Source organism: Pelodiscus sinensis, chromosome 33, assembly GCF_049634645.1.
Source record: "Pelodiscus sinensis isolate JC-2024 chromosome 33, ASM4963464v1, whole genome shotgun sequence".
Taxonomy (NCBI): Eukaryota; Metazoa; Chordata; order Testudines; family Trionychidae; genus Pelodiscus; species Pelodiscus sinensis.
In genome coordinates, this window is record NC_134743.1 from 3,671,830 (window position 1) to 3,694,252 (window position 22,423).

Genomic DNA, 22,423 nt, shown 5'->3' on the forward strand with positions numbered 1-22,423 from the left:
GAGTGGGCACTCCTGGCACTCCAAGCCAGGACTACTTGCAAGCGGGGAACCCCTGAGAACTGACTGTCCGGGGTGAGGGTCGGGTCCCCTTAAGCACAGCTCTCGGCTAGCCTGAGACAGCAGCTCCACGCTCTAAGTCCTAATCTGATGCCCTGCCGGCACTGCTTCCGGCCATCCTTAACCTCGGTTCAGGGTCCACTCAATGTGGACATGCTAGTTCGAATTAGCAAAATGCTAATTCGAACTAGTTTTTAGGTCTAGATGCACTAGTTCGAATTAAGTTAGTTCAAATTAAGTTCGTTCGAATTAGTGCTGTAGTGTAGACATACCCTAAAAGAGTATCATAAAGAAGAGGAAGAAAAATTGTTCTGCTTGGCCTCTGAGGTTAGTATGAGAAGCAATGGGCTTAAATTGCAGCAAGAGAGGTTTAGTTTGGACATTAGGAAAAACTTCCTGCCTGTCAGGGTGGTTAAACACTGGAATAAATTGCCTAGTGAGATTGTGGAATCTCTATCACTGGAGATATTTAAGACCAGGTTGGACAGACACCTGTCAGGGATGAGCTAGGGCAACTCAACTTTGGAAGCCCCAGGGCCACATTGATACTTACAGAACATGCTGAGGGCTTCAACTTAAAGTGTGGTTGCATATGCAAGCAAATATATACAAATAGCTTCTCTCACACTGTCAAGCATGAATACAAAGATTAAGGCAAGACTACATAACACACAGGCCCCATTTAAGTAAGTTCTGCTGATATTAATAAAATGCAATATTTACCCGATTTCTACCCATGTGACAGCACTTTTCATGAGCAATAACAGTCCAAGAATTTAACTACTAAAACACATATCAACAGAAGATCATAACACTGACTACTTTTTTGTTTTGGCTCCCGCTCGCCGGCCACGTGTTGATCCCCACATAAACCCAAACTGCACCACAGGATGCAAACAAACTGGCCATGGGCAGCATACCAAGTTATTAATAAATATTTTATAAACCTTTACCTTTTCTCTCTGCTGCCATGTCTCTTCTCCTTGCTCCACCATCTCCCGTGGTGCCTGCTACCTCGCAACTCCTCACCCTATTCTACTGTCCTTACTCCTGCCCTTTTCACTGCCCTCAGCCCTCCTGTGACCTGTCCCCCTCCACCAGCCCTTCTCTCCCCCCTGTGCCCACTCCTCCAGTAGCCCCACTCTGATCAAGTGAGCTACCCCTCCTCATCCCCTATTCCAACACCTCCCTCTACGTACCTGCCCTGCCTCTCTTCTCTGGTGCTGGTCCCTTCCCTGCAGGTGTCTGCCCTTCTGCTTCACCCCAAAATCCCCTGGCACCTGCACCTTCCCTTAACCCTGCACCCTTCTGGTGCCTCACCCTTCCTTTACTGTCCCTGCCCCCTTTGCCCTCTTTTTCCCTGATGTCCACCCCCTCACCACCCTCTGCCCCCTGTACCCCTCCTGCCCCTCTTTGCCCTCTCACATGCCTTGCTCCATCCCCACCTTTCTCATGCCCACTCCTTCTTTCAAGCCTTCCCCCAGCACCTCCCCTGCTAGCCCCCAATGTCCTTCCCCTCTCCTCTCCTCTCCCAGCATCACCCTATCCCCTCTCCCACTGACACCTCCCCTCCTGACCTTGGCCCCCTGGCATTTGTCTCTCCTGCACTCCTGTCTCTTGGTGCCTTCCCCTACCCCCGCCTGAGCCCCTTCTCCTTCCACCCCTTCCCCTCTGCCCAAGCCCCTTCTCCCCCACCCCCTCTTCCACCTAAACCCAAGCACTTTCCCTTCCCCCCACCTCGCTGCCGCACAAGTCCGTTCCCTACCTTCTGCCTTCCATGTTGTGGGGCCGGAGTCTGCGCTCAGGCCCCGGAGGCTGAACCCGGAGCCAGTGAGGCCCTGCAACGTAGCCTCCCAGGACTTTTAAAATCCTGGGCTGTGACGTCACATCACGGCCCGGGTGTCTTCCCCGCCCACGTGCAACGCCACACATGGGCAGCAGCAGGAGGCAAGGAGGAGCCACTCACAGCAGGGGCCGAGGGGGACACTCTGGGAGTGGGGAGAGAGGACATGTGAAGAGGCTGGCAGGGGGGGCTGGGGCCCATTCCGGGCAGAGCCGGGGGAGAGACACAGCTCCACATAGTGGTGGAGCAGGCCCCCCAGCTCTGTGACTCACCGGCCAGCACTTCTGGGTTCAGGGGCACGGGGCCCCCTTAGGTGCGGGGCCTGATTCGACCGAATCAGTCGAATTGGCCTAAGGCCTCCCTTCAGTTCATGATTCGGTGGAATGGTAGAAGGGAGAACAACAAAATAAAGACAATTGAGTTCAAGAAGGCAGATATTAGCAATCTCAGGTTTTTGGTAGTGGAGGCCCTATGGGAAGCAAGAATAGGAGGAAAAACAGTTTTTGAAAGAGCCATTACTGAGGGTGCAAGAGTGCACTGTTGAGCTTTGTAGAAAAGACAGGAAATATGGTAAAACACTGCATAACTGGTGTAACCAGGAGATCCTGAATGATCTTGAATTCAAAAGGGAGTCCTATAAAAAGTGGAAACTAAGTTAAAGTACCAAAGATGAATATAAACAAATAACACAAGTATGTTGGAACAAATCTAGAAAGTTGAAAGCACAAAATGAGCTGAATGGGTGGCCCTCAACTAAGGCTGTGGAGCACACTTATTTTTTCTCTCTGTAAGAGGTGTAATTGCCACTACATGAGAAAGTGAACCATATCCAGAAGTCCTCCATTACCAGAAGGTGTGTAGGTTAAACCAGCAAATCAATAAGTATCCTCCATATTCCAAGCTCCCCTCCTTCCCCCTCTCCGGGGCCTTTGAGGTGGAGCAGAAAACAAACTCCTGATTGTCTGGAGGTCCCGCAGGGGAGACAGTCCTGGCTACTTGCATGCTGAGGTGGAGGGGGCGGTTTGAGGTGATGGAAGATAGCACATTCTTCTAGTTGTGTAGGCAGCCTTGGAGAGTTGGGAGGAGAGAGAACAGGCCCCTGGCAGCTTTCGGAAGTCTGTGGGGGGAACTGGGAGAGAAAACAGGCCCCGTATGGGCTGGGTGGGACCCAAGTGTCTACGAAGAGAAACAGGACCCAGGTGACGAGGAGTCCTGTGGCACCTTATAGACTAACTGAAGTGTAGGAGCATAAGCTTTCGTGGGCAAAGACCCACTTCGTCAGATGCAAGTAGTGGAAATTTCCAGAGGCAGGAATAAATATGCAGGCCAGGATCAGGCTGGAGATGATGAGGTGATCCAATCAAGGAGGATGAGGCCCACTTCTAGCAGCTGATCTGGAGGTGTGAATTCCAAGGGAACAGAAGCTGCTTTTGTAGTTAGCAAGCCATTCACAGTCTTTGTTTAATCCAGAGTTGATTGTGTCAAACTTAAAGATGAACTGTAGCTCAGCAGTTTCTCTTTGAAGTCTGGTCCTGAAGTTTTTTTGCTGCAGGATGGCTACTTTTAGATCTGCAATTGTGTGTCCAGGAAGATTGAAGTGTTCCCCTACAGGTTTTTGTATGTTGCCATTCCTAATGTCAGTTTTGTGTCCATTGATTCTTTTACGTAGGGACTGTCCTGTTTGGCCGATGTATATAGCAGTGGGGCATTGTTGGCACATGATGGCATATATTACGTTGGTGGATGTGCAGGAGAATGTACCAGTGACAGTATGGCTGATCTGGTTAGGTCCTGTGATGGTGTTGCTGGTGTATATATGTGGGCAGAGTTGGCACCGAGGTTTGTTGCAAGGATTGGTTCCTGAGTTCGAGTTATTATGGTGCGGTGTGTAGTTGCTGGTGAGAATATGCTTCAGGTTGGTGGGTTGTCTGTGGGCAAGGACCGGCCTACCTCCCAAGGCCTGTGAAAGCGAGGGATCATTGTCCAGGATGGGTTGTAGATCACTAATGATGCGTTGGAGAGGTTTTAGCTGGGGACTGTAGGTGATGGCCAGTGGTGTTCTGTTGGTTTCTTTCTTGGGCTTGTCCCGTAGCAGGAGGCTTCTGGGTACACGTCTGGCTCTCTCAATCTGTCTCCTCACTTCCTCGTGTGGGTATCGCAGTTTACAGAATGCTTGTTGAAGATCTTGTAGGTGTAGGTCTCTGTCTGAGGGGTTGGAGCATATGCGGTTGTACCTCAGTGCTTGGCTGTAAACAATGGATCGTGTGGTGTGTCCGGGATGGAAACTGGAGGCATGCAGGTAAGTATAGCGGTCGGTAGGTTTTCGGTATAGGGTGGTATTGATATGACCGTCACTTATTTGTATCGTGGTGTCCAGGAAATGGACCTCCCGTGTAGATTGGTCCATGCTGAGGTTGATGGTGGGGTGGAAGCTGTTGAAATCATGGTGAAATTCTTCCAGAGTCTCCTTCCCATGGGTCCAGATGATGAAGATGTCATCGATGTAGCGTAGGTAGAGAAGGGGTGTAAGTGGACGAGAGCTGAGGAAGCGTTGTTCCAGGTCAGCCATAAAAATGTTGGCGTATTGTGGGGCCATGCGGGTGCCCATAGCAGTGCCACTGGTCTGGAGGTATATGTTGTCACCAAATCTGAAATAGTTGTGTGTGAGGATAAATTCACAGAGTTCAGCCACCAGTTGTGCTGTGGCATCATCAGGAATACTGTTCCTGACAGCTTGTACTCCATCTGCATGTGGGATGTTTGTGTAGAGAGCCTCTACATCCATGGTGGCTAGGATGGTGTTTTCTGGAAGATCACCTATGCATTGTAGTTTTCTCAGGAAATCCGTAGTGTCACGAAGGTAACTGGGAGTGCTGGTGGCGTAGGGTCTGAGCAGAGAGTCCACATAGCCAGACAGTCCTTCAGTAAGAGTGCCAATGCCCGAGATGATGGGGCGTCCGGGATTTCCAGGTTTGTGGATCTTGGGTAATAGATAGAACGACCCTGGTCGGGGCTCTAAAGGTGTGTCGATTTGTTCCTGTGTTTGTTTAGGGAGTGTCCTGAGCAGATGGTGCAGTTTCTTAGTGTATTCCTTAGTGGGATCTGAGGAAAGTGGCCTGTAGAATTTGGTATTGGAGAGTTGTCTGGCAGCCTCCTTTAGGTAGTCAGGCCTGTTCATGATGACAACAGCACCCCCTTTGTCAGCCTCTTTGATTATAATGTCAGAGTTGTTCCGGAGGCTGTGGATGGCATTGTGTTCTGCACGACTGAGGTTACCAGGCAAGCGATGCTGTTTTTCCACAATTTCTGCCTGTGCACGTCGGCGGAAGCATTCTATGTAGAGGTCCAGACTGCCATTTCGGCCCTCAGGAGGAGTCCACGTGGAACAAACACAGGAACAAATCGACACACCTTTAGAGCCCCGACCAGGGTCGTTCTATCTATTACCCAAGATCCACAAACCTGGAAATCCCGGACGCCCCATCATCTCGGGCATTGGCACTCTTACTGAAGGACTGTCTGGCTATGTGGACTCTCTGCTCAGACCCTACGCCACCAGCACTCCCAGTTACCTTCGTGACACTACGGATTTCCTGAGAAAACTACAATGCATAGGTGATCTTCCAGAAAACACCATCCTAGCCACCATGGATGTAGAGGCTCTCTACACAAACATCCCACATGCAGATGGAGTACAAGCTGTCAGGAACAGTATTCCTGATGATGCCACAGCACAACTGGTGGCTGAACTCTGTGAATTTATCCTCACACACAACTATTTCAGATTTGGTGACAACATATACCTCCAGACCAGTGGCACTGCTATGGGCACCCGCATGGCCCCACAATACGCCAACATTTTTATGGCTGACCTGGAACAACGCTTCCTCAGCTCTCGTCCACTTACACCCCTTCTCTACCTACGCTACATCGATGACATCTTCATCATCTGGACCCATGGGAAGGAGACTCTGGAAGAATTTCACCATGATTTCAACAGCTTCCACCCCACCATCAACCTCAGCATGGACCAATCTACACGGGAGGTCCATTTCCTGGACACCACGATACAAATAAGTGACGGTCATATCAATACCACCCTATACCGAAAACCTACCGACCGCTATACTTACCTGCATGCCTCCAGTTTCCATCCCGGACACACCACACGATCCATTGTTTACAGCCAAGCACTGAGGTACAACCGCATATGCTCCAACCCCTCAGACAGAGACCTACACCTACAAGATCTTCAACAAGCATTCTGTAAACTGCGATACCCACACGAGGAAGTGAGGAGACAGATTGAGAGAGCCAGACGTGTACCCAGAAGCCTCCTGCTACGGGACAAGCCCAAGAAAGAAACCAACAGAACACCACTGGCCATCACCTACAGTCCCCAGCTAAAACCTCTCCAACGCATCATTAGTGATCTACAACCCATCCTGGACAATGATCCCTCGCTTTCACAGGCCTTGGGAGGTAGGCCGGTCCTTGCCCACAGACAACCCACCAACCTGAAGCATATTCTCACCAGCAACTACACACCGCACCATAATAACTCGAACTCAGGAACCAATCCTTGCAACAAACCTCGGTGCCAACTCTGCCCACATATATACACCAGCAACACCATCACAGGACCTAACCAGATCAGCCATACTGTCACTGGTACATTCTCCTGCACATCCACCAACGTAATATATGCCATCATGTGCCAACAATGCCCCACTGCTATATACATCGGCCAAACAGGACAGTCCCTACGTAAAAGAATCAATGGACACAAAACTGACATTAGGAATGGCAACATACAAAAACCTGTAGGGGAACACTTCAATCTTCCTGGACACACAATTGCAGATCTAAAAGTAGCCATCCTGCAGCAAAAAAACTTCAGGACCAGACTTCAAAGAGAAACTGCTGAGCTACAGTTCATCTTTAAGTTTGACACAATCAACTCTGGATTAAACAAAGACTGTGAATGGCTTGCTAACTACAAAAGCAGCTTCTGTTCCCTTGGAATTCACACCTCCAGATCAGCTGCTAGAAGTGGGCCTCATCCTCCTTGATTGGATCACCTCATCATCTCCAGCCTGATCCTGGCCTGCATATTTATTCCTGCCTCTGGAAATTTCCACTACTTGCATCTGACGAAGTGGGTCTTTGCCCACGAAAGCTTATGCTCCTACACTTCAGTTAGTCTATAAGGTGCCACAGGACTCCTCGTCACTTTTGCAGATTCAGACTAACACGGCTACCCCTCTGATACAGGACCCAGGTGTGCTAGAAAGTAAACAGATCCCTGGTTGGCTGTGTGGGGAACCTCTGCCCTTAGATCCTCCTCATCCCCAAAGCCTCATTCTCACATCTCTCTAGCCCTAGCCTCCTTCACCTACCCACTCAGATCCCCTAGGTTAATATGTATTTGGCTCTGACTCTAGTAAAGTACTTAACTTTGTGTAATATCCTTCTATTGTGCAGACAACATATGTAGGTTTTCTGTTTTTGGCATGGCTATACTAAATTCTGTTTTTAACTAGATTTGATATATCCTCTGCAATAAGGGTACCAGAGGATGAATGAGAAACCAGACAATGAATGTATGTAGAAAAGGGCTGTAAAAAAGGAAGGGAAGGTGTCATAACCATGAGGGATGGCAAGCAGGCTGGGGACTAAGGGGTTAACTATGTCCCTAGTCAGGGATCTGCTCAGCCAATAGTAATGCAGGTAGTGATTTCAAACTGAGACAAAGGAATTTTGGGGTTTTCCCTCCTTTGTCTCTGAGCCAGTTTGCTCTCTAGATACTGAGGGAGACAGAAGACATGTCTCTTTCCAAGAAAAAGACTCTTCATAATGTGTAAATAGAGTAAAGCCTAGATAAATCCATCAGGTTTTATTGTTTTCTGGTTTGGGAATTTGGATTGGATGTCTGTACTGTTAGAAATGGTTTTTCCTCTCTTTTGCAACTAAGTCCTGAGCCCATGGGAATCCTCCATGACTATATTAATTGGTGGCTCTTACTATCTAGTCGTTCCAACTATGCTTGTAACTGGGGTATTGTTTTAATAATAAAAGTTCTTTCTTTTTTTAATTAACTGGTATTGGTTCATTTCTGTGTCCTGGAAAATCTGTCTGTGGGATCTGCATGCCTCTGACGAGGAGACAGCAATCATAGAGTACAGCTTGTATTTTTTTCTTTTCTTTTCAAGCTCTTTGGAGAAAATAGTTTGGGGTGCCCTGGGGTTTATTTCAGGTGTCCACCCCTGTTTGTGGGTTTAAAGGTGGCGGTGGATTCCCCCAAATCTGGGTATTAGGATTTTGGGGGGAAGTTTTTGTACCAAAGCCTGTAGAGATCAGGTTTTGAGGAGCTTTTGTGAGCCCGTCACTTCTGCATTCATCGTGCCAGAGTGGATAACAGCCTTGACAGAAGGTATTTATGGTGCTTATCTGGTCACTAAATTGAGTTCTTTGTGTTATCAGTATGTGCTGAATTACCCACTCTCATTTCACTTCTACTGATGACACTTATATTTGAAACTCTATTTTGGCAAAGGAACTCAAGTCCAAATGGTCACTGTATCCCTTTTGACATTGCTGAGGATAGGTGAAGAGCAGGTATGCATAATGGGTACTACTAAGGCCACATCTGTACTTACCCCACCAGTGATCAATCTGCTGGCATTTGATTTAGCATTTCTAGGAAGGATGAGATAAGTCAAAATCTGAGAGCACCTCATATTCAATGAGAATATTTGGTCCCAAAGACCTCCTGCTGTGGAAACAGCACCAAACTCAGCTTAAGGTACCTCAACTCCAGCTATGTTATTTATGTATGTCAAGTTGTGTTTCTTAAACTGTTCTTATGGGTGTAGTATAGTCCTGGCCTCAGTGAAACATTCCAGTCTCTAGAGAATAGAGCTCACCTGTTAAGTGCATATAGGTAGCACATTTTCCGCACCTTCAGAAAATGTACACAGCTGTAACTTTCCTTTTCCCTTGAAAGACAAAGGAAGATATTTGGTATTGAATACTGATACATTTTAATCTCCTGTCCAAATGTACTTTATTCTTGGATGCACTGTCCCTATTTCTGTTGCTCAATAGAAAATATAAACAATCTTACTTTTAAATCTGAAGAAGTATCCAGACATCTTTGCTTAATATTACAATAATTTTCGAAGGGAATGTAAAATGCCACTGAAAATTTCCAATATTTCCAATATTTTTAGGTTCTAGGCTCCTTAGCTTGGTAGAATCACACCCAGGTACAAGTGCAATCCTTGTCATCGGAACTGGCACCACTACTTTCCTTCTGTATCATTTTTGCAAAGCTCAAGGTAAGAAAGTCATCTCTAACCAGGATTTTATTAGTGACAATTCACTATTCAATGTGGAAATTGAAAAAAAAAGAATCAGGGCTTTGTGCACTATCTCACTTGAAGGTAAAAACACAGCAAATGTATAATAATAGATGAAAAGGATACTAGTGAACAAAATTGAATGCGGGAGTATATATCACAGCATCTCCCAAATAGAGAATAAACAAACCCTCAGCTCTCTGCAGTCTGGGGCTCTATGGGAAGCAAGTTCAAAAGGAAAAACAAGTGAAGATCGTTGTAGTTTTTCAAAGGGACATTACAAAGGGTACATGAGAGCACTGTTATGCTCTGTGGAAAAGACAGAAAGTATTGCAAAAGTGTTCCCTGGCTTAACTGGCTGACCTTGGATTCTCTTAAAATCAAAAAGGAGTCCTATAAAAAGTGGAAACTAGGTCAAAGTAAAAAGGATGAATATAAACAAATAACACAAGTATGTAGGGGCAAATCTAGAAAGGCAAAGGCACAAAATGAGCTTAGTGCATGAGCCTTTGTAGCTTCTACTAAAAGTCAGGCGGCTCTCAGCTAACGCTGTAGAACACACATATTCTTTCTCTCTGTCTGAGGTCTAACTGCTACTACTTAGGAAAGTTAACCACACCCGGAAGACGTGTGTGTTTTGTCAGCACACCAGTAAGTAGCCCCTCTACTCTAAAACTGTGCCCCCAACCCTCCTGAGAAGTGGAGGAGAGAAAACAGACCCCTAATATCATGAAGGGTTTAGGGGAGTGAGAGAGAACAGGCCCATTTTAGGCTTCAGAAGTATGGGGGGAAGAGAAAACAGAAATCTGGTGAACTGTGGAGGGCTTTGGCGGGAAAGAGAAAACAGGCCTCTAGCAGGCTGGGTGAAGGGATTAGAGGGAAGAGATAGTAGGACACAGGGGCTACGTCTACACTGGCCCCTCTTCCGGAAGGGGCATGTAAATTTCATGAGTCGTAGTAGGGAAATCTGCGGGGGATTTAAATATCCCCCGCGGCATTTAAATAAAAATGTCCGCCGCTGTTTTCCGGCTTTTAAAAAAGCCGGAAAAGAGCGTCTAGACTGGCCCCGATCCTCCGGAAAAAGTGCCCTTTTCCGGAGGATCTTATTCCTACTTCAAAGTAGGAATAAGACCCTCTGGAAAAGAGCACTTTTTCCGGAGGGTCTTATTCCTACTTTGAAGTAGGAATAAGATCCTCCGGAAAAGGGCACTTTTTCCGGAGGATCGGGGCCAGTGTAGACGCTCTTTTCCAGCTTTTTTAAAAGCTGGAAAAAAGCGGCGGACATTTTTATTTAAATGCCGCGGGGGATATTTAAATCCCCCGCGCATTTCCCTACTACGACTCATGAAATTTACATGCCCCTTCCGGAAAAGGGGCCAGTGTAGACGTAGCCTGGTGGGCTATTGAGAGCTGGATAGAGAGAGAGAACAAGCCCCTGGCTCACTGGCTGGGGAACCTCTGCCCTGTGCCTGTTATCACTCCCCACGCCTCACTCTCAAAACCTTGAACCTTGGTGCGTCCTTCCCCGACCCTCCACAACTTCAAGGCCCTTCTCTTGAAGGACCCAGGCAGCAGTGGGTGAATTTCCTAGTTGTTAATATTTGTCGGGCTCCTAACTATTGTAAACTACATACCTTTATGGAACATTTCTCCATTGTGCAGGCATCATATTCGGGTCCTCATTTTGTCACAACTGTAATTAAGTTATATTTTAATTAGACTTGTATTACCCTCCACAGTAATGGTACACTCCTTCTGTGTCACCAGATATTGAATGCACATAGAAAAGGGCTGTAAAAAGGAAGGGGAGGTTTTTACGATGCTTAGGAACCCTATGGGTCATTAACAGGATTTCTTTGAGATGAGTTATCAGTGTGTGCTCAATTACCCACTCTCATTTCTCTGCTACTTATACTTGAAACTACATTTTGGCAAAGGAACTCAAGCCAAATGGTCTTTTAGTTTATTTTTACACTACTGAAAGTAAAATGGTTTTATATCGGTGTGGTTATGCAAGCAATAGGTGTGAATAATGTCCATGACTCAGGCAATGTCCATATTTACCATCCCAGAGATCGAAACTCTCACATTTATCTTAGGAATTCTAGAAGACACCAGCTAACAACTTCAAATTTTTTAAAAAAATGTCAGATAATGTAACAATCTTACTCTTAAGTCTGAAGATGTACCTAGACCAACTTTTTTTTAAAATTACAGTAATTTTCCAAAGGGAAATTAAATATTGAAAATGTCCAATATTTTTAGGTTCTAGGTTGCTTAGGTTGGTAGACTCGCACCCAGGCACGAGTACAATCCTTGTGACTGGCACTGGTCCCACTGTCTTCCTTGTGTACCATCTTTGGAAAGCAAATGGTAAGAATTTCAAAGCTGACCAGCATTTCACTACTGACCATTCATTTTTCAATGTGAAATTCGGGGGGGGGGGGGGGGGGGAGGGGAATGAAGGCCTGAGACACTGTTACATAGAAATACAGAAACACAGCAAAGGTGTACTAATAATAAGTGACAAGGAATTGGAGGTGGAAGTATATATCACAGCTTTTCCAAGAAGTAGATAAATAAGCCATCAGCTCTCTGCAATCTGGGACCCAGGACCATCTAGTGCAGGCAACAGACTGAGGCCTTTTTACAAGGACAATGGCTGTGATATATTAAAGAGCTTGCTGTAATTCTGTGCAGGGGTTTATCAAAAAGGTGATGTCTTGGTAGATGTCTATTACAGACTACCTAAACCAGGAGAAAGAGGTGGATGGAGCTTTGTTTAAACAACTAACAAAAGCACAGAACCTGGTAGTAATTTGGGGACTTGAACTATCCAGACACCTATTGGGAAAATAATAGAGCAGGGCAAAGATTATCCAACAAGATCTTTGAAAGTATTAGAGACAAATGTTAATTTCACAAGGTGGAGAAACCTACTGGGGGAGAGGTTGTTCTAGGTATGATTTTAGCAAACAGAATGAACTGGCTGAGAATCTGAAAGTGGAAGGCATGTTGTGTGAAAGTGACCATGAGATTATACCATTCAAAATTCTACAGAATGGTGGATGGGGAAACAGCAAAATAAAAACAATGGAGTTCAAGAAGGCAGATGTCAGCAGTCTCAGGTAACTGGTAGGGGAGGCCCTATGGGAACCAAGACTAAGAATTATAACAATTAAAGACAAACCCTCTCCCTGGATCTTTTGGTGGGAGGAGAGAAAATAGGCCCCTGATTCTCTGGAGGTCCTGTGGGAGAGAGAGAACAGACCCCTGGCAGGCTAGAGGAAGGCGGGGAGGTGGGGTTGAGGAGAGGGGAGATAGAACATGCTCCTGGTGGGATGGGGAGCCTGGGGACAGGCCGATGTCAGACTGCAGAGGACTTTGGGAGGAAAGAAAATACAGGCCCAGGTGGACTGAAGGGTACCCTTACAGATGGAAAGAGAAAACAGGACCTGGATGGGTTAGGGAGATGGGGTGGTTAGAATGAACAGGCCCCTGGATGACTAGGTGGGGAACTTTTGTCACGAGGTCCTGCTTACCCCCGAAGCTCATTCTTACACCTTTCCGTCCCAGCCTCCTTCACCTTCCCACTCACATCTCCTAGGCCAAGATGCTGGAAGGAACCTGCAACACCTAGTAATTAATATTTGTTTGGCTCCACATACCTTCATGAAACCTGACTATATTGTGCAGGCTTCATATGCAGGTTCTCAGTTTGTCAGGGCTGTAATAAATTCTATTTTTAATTAGATGTGCGGTATCCTCTGCGATAATGGTACATTCCTTGTGGGTCACCAGACATTGAAATTCACAGAAAGGGTTTGTAAAAAGGAAGGGAAGGTACATCTGATGTGTATCTTGTCACTCACTGGATTTCTTTGAGATACGTTATTAGTATGAGCTCAATTACCCACTGCCTTTTCTGTGCTACTGATGAGACTTATACTTCAAACTCTATTTTGACAAAGGAACTTAAGCCAGATGGTCACTGTATGTCTTTTTTTACTCTGCTAAGGGTGGAAGGGTTTTATACGAGTGTGATTATGTAAAGAGCAGGTGTGAATAATGGGCACCAATAAGGCCACGTTTATACGTACCACACAAGAGATTGAGCCACTATCATTTGACTGGGCAGTTTTAGTAAAGACCACTTAAACTGAAAACTGAGGACACTGCTGCTGGACAATTTACTCCTCAATTTACAAGAGTTAAGGGAAGTCATTGAGAGCATTCATTCTTGTTGACCTCTGGCTGAGTAATTACATGTATCGAGTTAGTATCTTAAGCTGTTCTAGGCATATTATATACATAGCTTAAGTGAACCTCTAGAGAATGGAGCTCACTTGTTGAATGCATATAGGCAGCACATTTTTAACAACTTCAGACAATGTACACTTTTGTAACTTCCCATTTTATACATATTGTACATTTTGGCCAACTCTCTAGATGTACCTAGAAAAAAATTCTAGATCTATATTCTAGACCTGTACTATTGTAATGCACACCCCTATTTCTGTTGCTCAATAGAAAATATAAACACTCTTACTTTTAAACCTGAAGAAGTACCTAGATATCTTTGTTTAAAATTTCAATATTTTCTAAGGGAATACAAAATGTCACTGAAAAATTCCAATGTTTTTAGGTTCTAGGCTCCTTAGCTTGGTAGAATCACACCCAGGTACAAGCATCATCTTTGTCATCGGAACTGTCACCAGTGCCCTCCTTCTGTATCATTTTTGCAAAGCTCAAGGTAAGAAGGTCAACGCTAACCAGTATTTTACTGGTGACCATTCACTATTCAATGTGGAAATTGAAATAAAAATGAATCAGGGCTTGGTGTACTTGAAGGCAAAAACACAGTAAGGCTGTGTCTAGACTGGCCACTTTTTCTGGAAAAGCAGCTGCTTTTCTGGAAAAACTTGCCAGCTGTCTACACTGGCCGCTTGAATTTCTACAAAAGCACTGATGATCTCATGTAAGATTGTCAGTGTTCTTGCGGAAATACTATGCTGCTCCCGTTCGGGCAAAAGTCTTTTTCTGAAAAACTTTTGCGCAAAAGGGCCAGTGTAGACAGCAGAGATTTGTTTTCCGCAAAAAAGCCCCGAATGCGAAAATGGTGATCGGGGCTTTTTTGCAGAAAAGCGCTTCTAGATTGGCCACGGATGCTTTTCCACAAAAAGTGCTTTTGCGGAAAAGCGTCCTGCCAATCTAGACGCGCTTTTCCGAAAATGCTTTTAATGGAAAATTTTTCCGTTAAAAGCATTTCCAGAAAATCATGCCAGTCTTGACATAGCCTAAATGTATAAAAATAGATGAAAAGGATGCTAGTTAACAAAATTGGATGTGGGAGTATATATCACAGCATCTCCCAAATAGAGAATAAACAAACCCTCAGCTCTCTGAAGTCTGGGGCTCTATGGGAAGCAAGTGCAAGAGGAAAAATGAGTGAAGACAGTTGTAGTTTTTCAAAGGGACATTATGAAGGGTACAAGAGCATACTGTTGTATTGCATAGAAAAGAGAGGGAGTATGGCAGAAGTCCTTTCTGACTTAACCAGGAGATTTTGAATGATATAAACATTAAATAGGAGCCCTACACAAAATGGAAACTAGGTCAATGTACAAAAGACGAATATAAATAAACAACACGGCTGTGTCTAGACTGGCAAGTTTTTCGGGAAAACTCCACCATGTCCACGGAACACATCTACTCTTTCATAAGCCCCGTCTTCCTCCTCCCATGAGGAAGAAGGGCTCTTCTGAAAGAGGGGTTTTCTCGAAATTTGACCCAGTGTAGATGGGCTAAATTTCAGAAAAGCCTCTTCCAAGAAAACTATCAGAAAAAGGTATGCAAATTGCAGACCACAATTTATGGACTTTTTCCCGATAGATCATTTAGTGTAGACATAGTCTCGTTCTTCCTATAAGATGTCTGACTGCTACTATGTGGGACAGTGAACCACAAGAAGAAGGTGTGTGGATAACACCGGCATGCCAGTAAGTAGGCTCCCTATTCCAAAGCCTCCCGCTGGTCCTTTGGTAGGGAGAGAAAACAGGCCTCTTGTAGGCTGGGGATCTGAAAGGAAGAGAAAATAGGATGCTGATTGGCTATAGAGATGTGAGTGGAGAGAGAGGACAGGCCCCTGGCTCGCTAAGTGGGAAACCTCTGCCCTGAGCCCCTTCTTACCTCCCAAGCTTCACTCTTATAACTTTCCACCTCCAGCTCCCTGCAACCCATTCCACTCACAACACCAAGGACATTCTGTCATGGCTCCTTCCCCACTCTGGCACGATAAATGCAGAAGTGGGGGCCAGCAAGTGTACCCCAAAGCCTTATCTACCAGGCTTTGGTATAAAACTTCCCCCAAATCTTAAAAACCTAGATTTTGGGAATAAAATTTCCACTGCCACCACCCAAATATTAAGAACAAGATTAGGGGTAAGATCATTTGGGAAATCTCACCCCAATGCCAGGTTAATTAAAAGAAAAGAGAAAACTTTTATTATTACAACAATATTCCTATTGCAAGCTTAATGATTAGATAGGAAGGTAACAAAATATACTCATGGAGGAATTCCACCATGGGCTAGAACTTAGTTAAAAAGAAAAGCCAAACATCTCTTAAGCAGTGCCAGATATCAGGTCCCATTCCCAACCCTTAAAACAACAAAGACTAACGAAACTACCTAAACTTTACGCTACTTACAGAAAGTGAAGAATTGTTTCTTGGAGATAGAGAGACATGTTTGTCCTTCTCTGTAGCTGCAGAGGACTCGCCCAGAGAGACAAAGGAGGGAAAAAAACCCCAAATTCCTTTGTCCCAATTTGAAAGTCCTACCTACATGCCTATTGGCCACTCCACCTAGCTAGGTGTAGTTAACCCCTTAATCCCCAGGCTGCTAGCTAACCCTCATAATCATGATACCGTCTCTGAAGGACCCAGGCAACACCAGGTAAATCTCCTAGTAGTTAATATTTGTTTGACCCCTAACTCTAGAAAAGTTCATACCCCCATGATACGTTTCTCCATTATGCAAGTTCTCAGTTTGGCAGGACTGTTATAAATGTTATTTTTAATTAGACTTGTGATATCCTTTGCAGTAATGGTACACAATGGTAATGCACACAGAAAAGGATGTAAAAACGAAGGGAAGGCACTTACAGTGCTTACCTGGTCACTGACTAGAGTTCTTTGAGATGTGTTATCAGTATGTGCTCAATTACCCACTCTCATTTCTTTGCTACTGATGAGACTTCTAGAAACTGTATTTTGGCAAAGGAACTCATGCCAAATTGTCACTTTGTCCCTTTGTTACACTGCTGAGGGTGGAAGGACTTTTTAGCGGTGCAGGTATGCATGGAGTAGGTGTGAATAATGGGCATGACTTAGGCCATGTCTAAACTTATCACCAGAGATGGATCCACTAGTATTTCACTTAGCAGTTCTGGTACTGGCTAGCAAACAACTTCAACAACAACTTCAGATAATGTAAGCAATCTGACTTTTAAATATGAAGAAATACCTAGACAACTTAGTTTTAAATTACAGTAATTTTCTAAAGGAATATTAAATATCACTGAAATATTCCAATATTTTTAGTTTCTAGGTTCCTTATGTGGGTAGACTCGCACCCATACACAAGTACAATTCTTGTCACCAGCACTGGCACCACTGTCTTCCTTCTATATCATCTTTGGAAAGCAAATGGTAAGAATTTCAAAACTGACCAGTATTTCCCTAGTGACCCTTCACTTTTCAACGTGAAATTTGGAAAAAAGAAAGAAAGTAAGAAAAGGAATGACCACCTGGTGCACTATCTCACTGAAAGGCTGCGTCTAGACTACACCTCTCTGTCAACAGAGAGATGTAGATTAGGCACGTCGAAATTGCTAATGAAGCAGGGATTTAAATATCCTGTGCCTCATTAGCATAAACATGGCTTCCGCTTTTCTTCGAAACGGAGCTTTTTTGAAAAAAAAAAAAAACACCCCGGCAGTCTAGATGGAGATCTGTCCAAAATAAACCCTTTTTTGACAGATCCTTAAACATCATTTTTGGCATAGCATCGATCTAGCTTACATGAAGTATTCCAGTCTCTAGAGAATAGAGCTCACCTGTTAAATTCATATAGGCAGCACATTTTCAACCCCTACAGATAATGTACACTTCTGTAACTTCCCTTTTAACTTCAAAGAAAAAGATAGATATTGAGTATTAAATATTTATACACTTTGGCCAGCTCTCCAGATGTACCTATAAAAGAATTTTAGTTGTTTGAAAGGTCACAATGAATGCTCCATACTTGGACTTGATGCCTTCCCTTTGCCTGAATTGGAGATTTTGAAGCAATCCCTGCACTATCCACGAATGCATAGCACCAACTGGCCCACAACATACCAGTAGGTACTTGCATGCATGGCCCAAGTCCTCCTTCTCAGCTGCCCTTGGCCTGACACTGTTCTCTGCTTTGTCTGACATTACTAATATAGTTTGCATTGGTTCTTAGTTAGTTCTTGTTACTGTTGTTTTTAGTTTTTTAGTTAGTTGTTAGTAAGTACTTTAAAAAAAACCTTTTCTTTCTCATCATGCCTCGCTTTCTGGGCTTTAAATGCTGTGCCTCCTTTAAAGAGCTAATGCAGATCTCTGATGGACATTTATATTGCATCAGATGTCTAGGAGAACATCATTCACCTTAGGACTGCCCTCACTGCTCCAAACTTAAGGCCAGGACTCTCAGATACAGAGACCTCCACTTAAAACTGATTTTAATGGAGAAGAGTATGCATCCTGCCTCGTACCTGTGATTACAACCTAGGGAGCAATGATCACCCTCAGATTCCTCTCAGGGGAAGAGGGTGCCAATGAGGAGAAGATCCTGAGTGCCTGATCTGAGCCCTCCACCAGGAAATGGCCCCCCTTCAAGCCATTAGCACACAGGTCATGTGTCCTTACCTATGATGCTCCCAGCACCTCAGGCATTATGACACCATCAGCCGTTGCTGCTTCTGACCACAAAGGGTCCAAATAATGCCCTAAAGCTGTAACCAATATGGTACTTGTGACGGGATGAGGTCACAGATGACCCCTTGGGGGTGCCTCCCGGGGTGCTGATATGGCCTTCCTGCTCTCTGGGGCTCCCCCCCTCCCAGTCCTGCTGGGCCAGCTCCCTGGTCTCCCCCAGCAAACGCCCCAAGCTGAGGTCCCTTCTCCCACCGAGAAGCAGTATAGACCCTGAACCTCTTCAGGTCAAAAGAGAGTGCAGTTTAGGGCCCAGCCTCCTGGGATATCACTCCGCAGATGGGATCAGACCCCAAAGAATTAGATAAACCTCCTTTAACAATGAAAGGGGGAATGTACACACTGGTTGCCCCCCTCTCTCCCGGTAACAATTCTTTACACTGGATTTGATAGAAAATAAAAATGGTTTTATTAAGTTGAAGCAGTAGAATTTAAGTAGTAATATGTGAAAACAGGCAGAACAAAGCAGGTTACAAATGAAAAGAAACAAAACTGCTTGGCTAATTCTACACTGAAACCTCAGTGCAAACTTAATCAAACTCGCTCTAAAGCCTCTTTTCCAGCTGCCCTTCCAAACCAGGGCTCTCTTCCACACCTTAGGGTCCCTGACCCCTTCCTTCAGGTGCAGCCCAGCCAAAAGACACAGGCCTGTTTTCCTATTCCTTTTGTTAAGGAGTTGAGGCCACTTCCTACCAACCACTGCTCAGACTTAAGGACAAAAGATTGTTTAACAGTGGCTCATCTAGAAGTTTCAGGTAACACCCTCCATGTCTCCCATTCATACATTTGAAATTCACAAAGTATTCCCCACTCCCTGTGTCTAATTTTACACACACAAATGATACATACAACAGAGTAAGATAAACAGAACCAGCAGATCATGAGATGAAGATTGATGGAATAAATTGATGAAATAATTCGCTCAAACCACCTTTGGGCTATATCATAGAATCATAGGACTGGAAGGGACCTCAAGAGGTCATCGAGTCCAGCCCCCCGCCCTCAAGGCAGGAACAAGCTCCACCTACACCATCCCTGACAGATGTCTATCTAACCTGTTCTTAAATATCTCCAGAGAGGGAGATTCCACCACCTCCCTTGGCAATTTATTCCAATATTTGACCACCCTGACAGTTAGGAATTTTTTCCTAATGTCCAATCTAAACCTCCCATGCTGCACTTTAAGCCCATTACTCCTTGTCCTGTCCTCAGAAACCAAGAGGAACAAATTTTCTCCTTCCTCCTTGTGACACCCTTTTAGATATTTGAAAACCGCTATCATGTCCCCCCTTAATCTTCTTTTTTCCAAACTAAACAAGCCCAGTTCATGAAGCCTGGCTTCATAGGTCATGTTCTCTAGACCTTTAATCATTCTTGTCGCTCTTCTCTGTACCCTTTCCAATTTCTCCACATCTTTCTTGAAATGTGGCGCCCAGAACTGGACACAGTACTCCAGCTGAGGTCTAACTAGTGCAGAGTAGAGCGGCAGAATGACTTCACGAGTTTTGCTTACAACACACCTGTTGATACAACCTAGAATCATATTTGCTTTTTTGGCAACAGCATCACACTGTTGACTCATATTCAACTTGTGGTCCACTATGACCCCTAGATCCCTTTCCGCCATGCTCCTTCCTAGACAGTCGCTTCCCATCTTGTATGTATGGAACTGATTGTTCCTTCCTAAGTGGAGCACTTTGCATTTCTCTTTATTAAACCTCATCCTGTTTACCTCTGACCATTTCTCTAACTTGCTAAGGTCATTTTGAATTATGTCCCTATCCTCCAAAGAAGTCGCAACCCCACCCAGTTTGGTATCATCTGCAAACTTAATAAGCGTACTCTCTATCCCAATATCTACATCATTGATGAAGATATTGAACAGTACGGGTCCCAAAACAGACCCTTGAGGAACTCCACTTGTTATCCCTTTCCAGCAGGATTTAGAACCGTTAACAACAACTCTCTGACTATGGTTATCCAGCCAATTATGCACCCACCTTATCGTGGCCCTATCTAAGTTATATTTGCCTAGTTTATCATATGAGTTATGTATGTCCATGAGTCCATTTCATAAAGCATGAGGTGGGGTCCGTCACAGTACTGACAACTACTCCGGCCACAGAAGAGGTGCCAACAACAGCAACGGCATTTAAAACCATGGCACTACTACCATCAGCCTGCTGATGTGGCCAATGGAATCGAAGGGCATCATTCTTGGTCACAGCACGATGGCACCTGCCCATTCTTTGGCACCTACCCATTCCTCAGCACCTTTGACACTGACTAGATGATCAGTACTGATTTTCTACTCAGTACCTCCAACAATATCAGCAGATCTCGCAGTGACATTTGCCCCTTAGTCACTGCTTTTTGGCATGGATGCATTGCCTAGACCGACTATTTCTTAGGCACTATCTCCGATACCATCACAATTTTCCTTCTCCTCACACTCTAGCCCTCCAATACAATTCTATGAGCCATGTTATGGTCTACACCAGGTTCCCCCATAGTATGGACACCATTGGATGCCTCCACCAGTGCCTTACCTTGTACAATGGCCTTACTAGAACCCTTAGGTTCCTATAGGAGACACCAAATTGTGCAGTCTAGTACTTACAAACAGCCTAGTTTTTATACACTGCACACAACCTCATCTATTCAAAAGCCATTTAACACAGATCCTCAAGAACTTCACACTACAGAGGAATCACCTTCTGATGCATCAACTCTGGTAAACTCCTCGTCTTCACCTGATGAGTCCATGATGCCTCCTCCACCTTCGGCTGCAGATGACTTTGCACACTTTAATGAGCTCTTCAAGATAGTTGCAACAGAGCTCAAAATTACTACAGAGGAAGTCTCTGATGTGCAGTGTGAGCTCACAGACATCCTCCAAGCCTCTCTGTCATCCAAAATAGCCCCCTTATCAACCTGGCTATTCTATACCCAGCCAACATGATTGGGCAAACTCCTTCATTGATACTACCTACATGCAAGAGAGCTGATAAAAAATACAAGGTGCCCGTTAAGAGTTCGGAGTTCCTATTTACCAATCCAACGCTGAACTCCTTAATGGTGGAGCCAACTGACTAATGGGTGAAGCAAGATGATTTCCTCACCATTTCACCAGACAAGGATAGGAAGAGACTCAGTCTCTTTGGTCTTAAGACCTGCTCATCTGCAAATTGACTGTTTAGGATTTCAGACTACTCAGTCTTGATGACAAAGTATGATTTTAGAATTTACTCTACGTTGATGGACTTTGCAGACAACATTCCAGAGGCAAAGAGACCTCACATTATAGCCACTGTTGCTGAGGGGCATGTTATTTCCTGTGCAGCCCTCCAGGTCACATTTGGTGGTGCAGACACAGTGCCTTGAATCATGGCCACAGTGATTGTGTTGCACAGGGCCTCATGGTTCTCCCATTCATGTTCCCTCAAGAAATATAATCCACTGTTGAGGATTTGCCCTTTGATGGGGAGAAGTTGTGGGCGAACCAACAAGTCCTTCATACCATGAAGGACTTTTCCACCACCCTTTGCAGCCTGGCTATCCATATACCCATGAAGCTCACACCGCCCGCTACGCAGGGACCTTTTAGCGCCAGCGGTTCTGGGGGACTTGCTGGCCCCCAGTGCTGTCTACACCAGTTCAAACTAGGGGGGTAATGTATGCATACCGAACTTGCTAATGAAGCCCGGGATTTGAATTTCCCGGGCTTCATTAGCATAAAGCCGGCGCCGCCATTTTTAAAAGCCGGCTAGTGCGAACCCCGTGCTGCGCGGCTACACGCGGCACGGACTAGATAGTTCGGATTAGGCTTCCTAATCCGAACTATCTGTACACCTCGTTCCACGTTCCACGAGGCGTACAGATAGTTCGGATTAGAAGCCTAATCTGAACTATCTAGTCCGTGCCGCGTGTAGCCGCGCAGCACGGGGTTCGCACTAGCCGGCTTTTAAAAATGGTGGCGCCGGCTTTATGCTAATGAAGCCCAGGAAATTCAAATCCCGGGCTTCATTAGCAAGTTCGGTATGCATACATTACCCCCCTAGTTCGAACTAGGGGGGTAGTGTAGACATACCCATAGACAGTACTGATACCAGTCCTATCAATGGCCTTGTTACATGGTCT

The 22,423-nt window shown here is 45.1% G+C and overlaps 1 protein-coding gene across 5 annotated transcripts in view; it reads left to right on the forward strand.

Annotated features, from left to right (window-relative positions):
* Nucleotides 1-22,423, forward strand: part of LOC142823370 (uncharacterized) — a 287,164-nt gene that overhangs the window by 22,456 nt on the left and 242,285 nt on the right. For 4 of the 5 annotated variants that reach the window (XM_075914343.1, XM_075914345.1, XM_075914344.1 and 1 more), the window contains exons 3-6: nucleotides 9,133-9,240; nucleotides 11,527-11,634; nucleotides 13,907-14,014; nucleotides 16,865-16,972. In XM_075914343.1, the coding sequence (XP_075770458.1) occupies nucleotides 9,133-9,240; nucleotides 11,527-11,634; nucleotides 13,907-14,014; nucleotides 16,865-16,972 (432 nt within the window). The remainder of the gene's footprint in view (nucleotides 1-9,132; nucleotides 9,241-11,526; nucleotides 11,635-13,906; nucleotides 14,015-16,864; nucleotides 16,973-22,423) is intronic. The other variant, XM_075914347.1, reaches the window with a different exon arrangement.